The sequence below is a fragment of the Fonticula alba genome, assembly GCF_000388065.1.
Source record: "Fonticula alba strain ATCC 38817 unplaced genomic scaffold supercont2.6, whole genome shotgun sequence".
Classification (NCBI taxonomy): domain Eukaryota; order Rotosphaerida; family Fonticulaceae; genus Fonticula; species Fonticula alba.
The window spans coordinates 914,959-921,850 of record NW_009242976.1 but is presented as its reverse complement, the minus strand read 5'-3'; the positions used below and the strand labels follow the sequence as shown (position 1 = coordinate 921,850).

At 62.5% G+C, this 6,892-nt stretch overlaps 2 protein-coding genes across 2 annotated transcripts; one reads left to right on the top strand and one right to left on the bottom strand.

Annotated features, from left to right (window-relative positions):
- Positions 1–323: 323 nt before the first annotated feature.
- Positions 324–4,029, top strand: H696_03872 (hypothetical protein; the record flags this gene model as incomplete). The annotated part of the gene is made up of 5 exons (XM_009497733.1): positions 324–847; positions 1,066–1,452; positions 1,830–1,864; positions 1,953–2,726; positions 3,485–4,029. The coding sequence occupies 5 exons, from the start codon at positions 324–326 to the stop codon at positions 4,027–4,029; spliced, it is 2,265 nt and encodes a 754-aa protein (XP_009496008.1).
- Positions 4,030–4,286: 257 nt separating this feature from the next.
- On the bottom strand, positions 4,287–6,262 carry H696_03871 (hypothetical protein). Its single transcript, XM_009497732.1, has 6 exons — positions 6,021–6,262; positions 5,764–5,884; positions 5,437–5,646; positions 4,972–5,316; positions 4,607–4,827; positions 4,287–4,510 (listed from the first exon to the last, which is right to left on the bottom strand). Exons 1-6 carry the CDS (start codon positions 6,129–6,131, stop codon positions 4,334–4,336), a joined length of 1,185 nt encoding a protein of 394 aa, XP_009496007.1. The 5' UTR covers positions 6,132–6,262; the 3' UTR covers positions 4,287–4,333.
- Positions 6,263–6,892: the final 630 nt, after the last annotated feature.

Sequence of the window (6,892 nt, the reverse complement as noted above, 5' to 3'; positions counted from 1 at the left end):
GGGGGGGGCGGGGGCTCTCAACGAGAGGGATGCCTCCTCTCCACGTTCCCTGTCCGGCCCGACTGGGCGGCTACTCGCCCTTGGGGCGGGGCAGGGAAGGAGGGGCGAGGGGGCAGCGCTCGAGAGCATAAAGCAGGGAGCCTTCCCATCCCCTGGGGGCCGGAAGAGGCGCGATACAAACCGCCCGACTTACTCTTCCTGGTCATATAGTCCCCGCCCCCCCCCCCCCCTCCGCTGGCGCACCGGTCCTATCCCCTCCCAGTGGTACCTCTCCTCCCGTCTCCTCCCCCTCCCCCCTCCCTCCCCTCGCTGCTATCTCAAGGATGGACGTCACTTCCGCCACCTTCCGCGAGATGCTGCCGCAGATCGTGGAGGAGATCAACCGAGCGGACTTCTACGCCATCGACACCGAGTTGTCCGGACTCTTCGCCAATGACTCGGTCCCTGGCCCGGGGGACAGCCTGCATGACTTCTACCAGAAGGTGTCCCGATCCTGCCGGCACCCGGACGGCATTGCCATCCTGCAGTATGGCTTGTGCCTGGTCCGGTGGAACTCCACCGACAAGTGCTTCGAGACCCGGACCTACAACTTCTACCTGTGCCCCCGGTCCTCCGAGCACCTGCGGCCCTCCAACCGATGCTTTTCCTTCCAGTACTCTGGCATGGACTTCCTGCGGAAGTTCAATTTCGACTTCAACAAGTGGATCTATGAGGGGATCAACTTTTTGACGCACGAGCAACAGGCCGAGCTCGAGTTCCAGAAGGGCATCGGCCATATTCCCGACCTGATCGCCAAGCAAATGGCCCGCGCGCCGGAGGGCACAGCGACCACCATGGCCACCTTCATGTACGCCCTTCGGCTGCCCCTCTCTCCGCCCTCCTCCACACCCCTCCCGGGCTCCTGTCCCTTTGGCTTTCGATCTGACGGCGCTTTTTTCGCCCCTCCTCGATGGTTCTCGCCCGTGTGCCAACAAATGCGGCGGCACCATTGCCATCACTGCCACTGACGCATGTTCCTCCACTGCCACCACGATCATCATCCCCCCCCCCCCCCCCCCCACACAGGAAGGACATCGCCACCTGGCTGCAGAGCCCTTCCGAGCCGCTGTCCATCCCCATGTCCTACCAGGAGCACCTGCTCCTGAACTTGCACATTCGGCAGGCGTACGGCTTCTCCCTGCAGGGCAAGTTCCGCCATGGCGCCCTGTCCATCGCTCGGTGCACCGACGAAGAGAAGGCCGCTCTCGAGGCCGCGCATGCTACCCTGGCTACCGACATGGCCGACCTCATCGGCTTCCGCAGTGTCATCGACGAGCTCATCAAGGCCCGCATTCCCCTGGTCGGGCATAATCTTTTCCTGGATCTGCTGCACACGTACTCCAAGTTTGTGGAGCCCAACTTCCCGCCGTCTCTCTACGACGTGTCCAAGCGCATTCATGAGGCTTTCCCGCGGTGCGCCTCCGCCCTCCCCAACCCTTGTATTTTTCTCTCCTCGCCCTTCCTGACACCTACCCCCCACCCCACCCATGGCATGTCTCCCTCCGCACAATGTCGCCGTCCTTTGCTATTCTCCCCCCCCCCCCCCCCCCCCCCCCCTCCCCCCGGGATTCACACCTTTGATAATTCGGATTTTTACCTCTCCCCCCAACCTCCCCTGCGCCTCTCCCCCCCCCCCCACCCCCTCCCCCCTATTTGTCGTCCGGTGCGCACTCGCTGCTTCCCCCCCCCTCTGCCCGCGCCACGCCTTTGTCCCCCCCTCCCCCCCCCCCCCCCCCCTTGTCGATGCAGCCACACATCGACAAAATGTCCCTCGGGTCTATCTTCGACAGTACCAAGCTCCCGGCCTTCGACCTTGTCAAGATCCGTGCGTCTTCGCCGTTCTCACCTGCTTGTCCCGCTTCCGAGACCTAATCCGGCAACTGCCTCCCCCCCCCCCGCGTGCCATCTCCCAGACACCCCGCCTGCGTTCGGAAAGTACACCGACGACAGTGCCGCCTTCCATGAGGCTGGCTTCGATGCCTACTGCACCGCTGTGGTCTTCCTCAAGCTGGCCGCTTTGAATCATCATCTGGTCCTCGGTCGGCCGGTTCCTACGGCCGTTGCCGCTACCACCACCGCCACCAGCCCGATCGAGTCGACATCCGTCACCTCGACCGAGGGCACCGGGCCCGCCGCTGTCGCCGTCGCCCAGTCTCATGCGGCCCCAGCTCCAGGGCCGGGTGTCCTGCCGGCCACCTATGGCCAGGAGATTCTCCTCTGCCCGCATCTTCTGGCCCTGGAAAACCAGCTGAATATCGTGGCTGGCCCCTTCCCCTGCTTTAGCCTAGTCAATGCCGAGCCCATCCTTACTCCGAAGATGGCTGCCGATGCCAGCACCACCGACACCCCCTCCTCGAAGGCCGATGATGCCGCTGTCGCTGCCATGGAGGTCGACCAGGATGTCCGGACCCCGGAGACCCTCACCGGTACTGGGGAGCCCGCGCCTGCGGTGGCTCCCCCGCTCCGGGCCTATGTCCTGTCTTCCGTCCCGAAGGACATCCCCCCGAGGGTCCTTTTGGAGACCCTGTCTCCGCATGCCACCGCTCATATGTACATCCGGCCTGGCACCGGGTTGGCTGTCGTCAGTCCCATTCATGTGTACTCGGGTGACGACTTCTCCAAGGTCTTGGCTCGTGTTTTCCCCGAGTACCCGATCAGCCGCATGGATTACCGGACTTCGTTGTCCGGTGCGCACATCCCCCCATTCTCTTCTTCTCTTTGCCTTCTTCGATGGGATCCCACTTCTCTCACCTCCCTCCGCATCTACTCCTGGCTTTCCTCTTACACATGTCTCTCCACCCATCTATCTATCTCTCTCTCTCTGGCTCACCTCCTTATGGTTACCCCCCCTGCCCACTGGCTACTCGAGTACGATCCAATCATAACACCCCGATGACACAATTTCAAGCACACACACACACACACACACACTCGCGGATATACCCTATCGGCACTTACACCCATGCTTTCACACTGTTCCCACCGCCTCTTTCCCCTTTGCGGATCCCGAAACTACACGTGCGCCTTTGTGCGAATTTGCACATGTTAGATCCATCCCCCCTCCCCCCTTCTTCCCCCTGCCTCAGCCATCGAGTTAAAGTTTGCCACTAACCCTAAGTTTCTCGCGGGCTCGCCTCTGCTGGCGACTGCATCGACTCCCGCCGCCGCCGTCACTGACGACCCTTCCCCCATTGTCTCTGACACTGATTTCGCCGATGATCCATTCATCACAATCGCGCGCGCGCGCACTCTCGGCACTGGTGGTCGGAAACCCGTCTCCTCGACCACACATCCATCGATACCTTCCGCCCAATCCGTTTCAAAACCCTCAAAGAAACCTGCCCCGCCTCGGCCCGATTGGTGGCCATCTCTACAACCCCCACCTCGCTCCTATACCTCCCAACATGTTTTTGTTGATCCTTTCCCCCGTCGGTTCATTCTCCAGCCCCGCGATCCAAAGCCGTCCGCTCAGCCCTGCGTGATGCCGCCGCGGCCGCAGCCGCCGTCAACGCCAACGCCACCGCGGACAGCGTCGCCACCACTGCCACGGACAGCGTCGCCACTGCCGTCATGGCCAGTATCGCTACGGCCAACGCCACCGCCGCCGCGGACAGCATCGCCACCACCGCCGCGGACAGCATCACCACCGCCGCCACGGACAGCATCACCACCGCCGCCACGGACAGTGTCGCCACCGCCGCCACGGACAGCGTCGCCACCACCGCCGCGGACAGCGTCGCCACCACCGCCGCGGACAGCGTCGCCACCACCGCCGCGGACAGCATCGCCACCGCCGCCACCGCCACCACTGCCACGGCCACAGTTATCGCCGACACCACCGCCACTACCGGCGAAGGGCTTGTCCATGCTCCAGAGGGCAGTGCGACTCCTATGGAAGTGACCTTTTCCGTGGGGGAGAAGCGTCCCGCCGAGGCTATCGACGATGTTCCCAGCAAGAAGCACAAGTCGGCCGTCGAGGCTGCGAACTAGCGTCCATCCTTCGGGGTTGTCCGTGCTCCCTCCCGAAAGGGTGCATTTGATGCCCCACTACACTCGCGTCTTTCCTCCAGTTCCCATCATTGTGCCATGGGCAGAGCGCCATTTGCAGGTGGCTGATAGAATACATATCCCCGCTTTCTCGCCTTGGAGGGGTGTGTCGTTGACCGCCTAATCTCAGTCTCTGATGCAGATGAAAAAAGAGGAAGAAAGAAGAAACAAACACGTATGTATATATATGTGATTCACAGGAGAGAGAGAGAGAGAGAGAAAGGTCGAGGAGGGGTATGCCGGTAGCCTAGTCGGTCTTGTCGGCGTCGGCAGTGACGGCCGCCGCACCGGTTGCCTCGGGGGTTGGCTCGTCCTCCTCCAAGGAGCTCGAGTTGAAGGAAAGGACGTCCTTGAACTCGCCACGCAGGAAGGCCGGGATGGCCACCGCGGCAATGCACGCAGGGGACAGATACAGCAGGGCAGGCTGGGTGATGGTAGTGGTGGTAGTGGTGGTGGTTGTCAGGGTGTCAGAGGCCATGAATGTCATTGGGTATCTTTGTGCGCATGTGTGCCTACGCACCTGGGCCGACTTGAAAAAGATCATCACCACAACGGTGGCCACCAGGCCAAGGCAGTAGGCCAGCATGGCCGAGCGGAAGTACACATTGGCCCCGTGCGTCCAGACGGAGATGGTTGGCAGCGAGGGGTTCTGCACGTCGGGCGACTTGCGCTTGAGGTCGGCCAGAATGCGCTTCTTCTTGAGGAACAGATCGAAGCTCATCGTGAGGACGATGAAGATGCCTTTTTGCCCCAGGGGGGAGAGTGCGTCAGAGGAGGAGCGGCGAGGGGGAAGTGTGTGTCTGTGTGTATGCGCGCGCGCTCGAGGGAGAGGGAGGAGGGAGACTGGACAGTGCGCTCGTTGCGCGCATGTTCAGCGCCACGCACCTGGGATAATGATGTCCCCAAGACCGAGCATGGAGAAGCGAACCGCCCCATCGGCGCCCACTGACGGCCAGACCAGCTTGACCGGGGCGTCAATGTTCTTGGCCACATGCACCATGACCGGAGTGGCGAAGACCCAGAAGATGTCGTAGAAGAAGAGCCCCACCAGGAGGATGAACCCGGTGCGGAAGGTGTCGATGCGCATGGAGCAAAGGGCGCGGTAGGAGAAGAGCAGCGCCAGGATGTTGTTGACAATCCAGTTGCCGGTCATCAAGAAGGCCACATTCAGTGGCAGGGTGATGGCCATGCTGAGCAGGTGGAAGATGTCGAAGTCCAGCTCGAAGAGATCTTCGGGGAGAAAGAGGGGACCCAAGAGGAGGAGGAGCGGCAGGGGACAGTGGTTGGTCAGAGGGCCAGAGGCGTCAGGAGGAGAGGAGGGGGAAGGGCTGACGTGACGTCGGTGCGCACACTCGGAAGACCCGAAGCGCGACAGGCGCAGGTGGTAGGGGCGGGTCAGGCGGCCGAAGAGGCTGCCGTCGAGTGCGGGAGCCGCGCCCTCAGCCTGCTGGGAGATGGCCTCGTAGTCGGGGACCTTGATGCCAATGCGCGCCAGACCGCCGATCATCACGTCGCGCAGGGTGTCCACAGTGAGGAAGACACCCATCAGGGTGAAGTAGGCTACATGGGCAGAGCGCATGGGCAGCGCGGTTAGCCTCATTCTTCAGGGGGTGGTGTCTAGTGCGACATGGCGGCAGGACACCCCGCCCAAGTGGGACGACAAACACCACGGCGCACCCTTCATGGCCAGAACCGACCACTCCTTCGGCACATACTTCAGAATGAGGAAGAGACTGAAGAGCATAATCGACCCGTAGATCGGGAAGGTGTAGGCGTCCAACTCGCCGAGGACCTCAGCCTACGTATGTATGTGTGTGTGTGTGTATGTGTGTTAGCGGGAGTGGGCGAGGAGGGGGAGGGGGGAGAGGGAGGGATAGATGGGGGCGCAGGAGGTGAAGTAGGGCCAATCAAGCAGGCATGTCTGTTGGGCGCACCGCGGCGGACTTCTTGGGCGTCTTGCCGCCGATCACCGGGGGAGCCATGTAGGAGGCGGCCACGATCGGCGCCACGGCCAACAGACCGAGGCAGAGATAGACCGAGTACATCTCGGGGTTGCCGGGGGGCTGCGGGGTTGCGGGACTACGGGACTACGGGGAGGGCAGGAGAGGCAACACGGAGAGGCGGGGCAGGGGGACGACGGGGCAGAGGGGGGGGGGGGAGATGCAGGATGGCGAAGGGTCTAGGGGCACTTGCGCTGCCCCCCCCCCGGGGGACGCCATGGCGAGCCATATACTTTTGAGGGGCTTCGACGAGGCTTGCGAGGTCCGGGCAGCTGTGTGGAAGGAGCCCGGTTGTCCGGGACAGACAGGTCCCAATCGCGAGTGGAGGGAGGTATGCACACGAACGCCCTTCCCAAGGGCAGCCCTCTCTTTCGGGGCGTATGTCGAAGTGTCGCCCCCCCCCCTCTCTCTCTCCCACTCTCTTTCTGCACGAAAGGTGGGCTCAGGTCTGTCTGAGGACAAGGGAGGAGGGGGGGGCCTGGACAAGCGAAGACAGGGCGCACAGGCATTGCAGCCGCTTGTTGGCCCCTCCAGACATCCAATCACATTACGAATCGTCACATGTTGGCGCTTGTGCTGTAGTGGTATCCCCCAATCTCTATAAACCAAGTCACAGGTTGAATTACAAGATCCCCACGTGAACGGCCCCGTGGGGGATTATGGCATGCTTGAATGGCATTCCTCCTCAGGAGGAATGCGGGGTAGATCGACAGCCAGATGGCCGCCGAGTACCGGGCCAGTTCGGTGGCCCAGGAAAGGAGGGAGACACGCGTGCGCGCGGGGTTCTCAGATCCACCCCACGACCA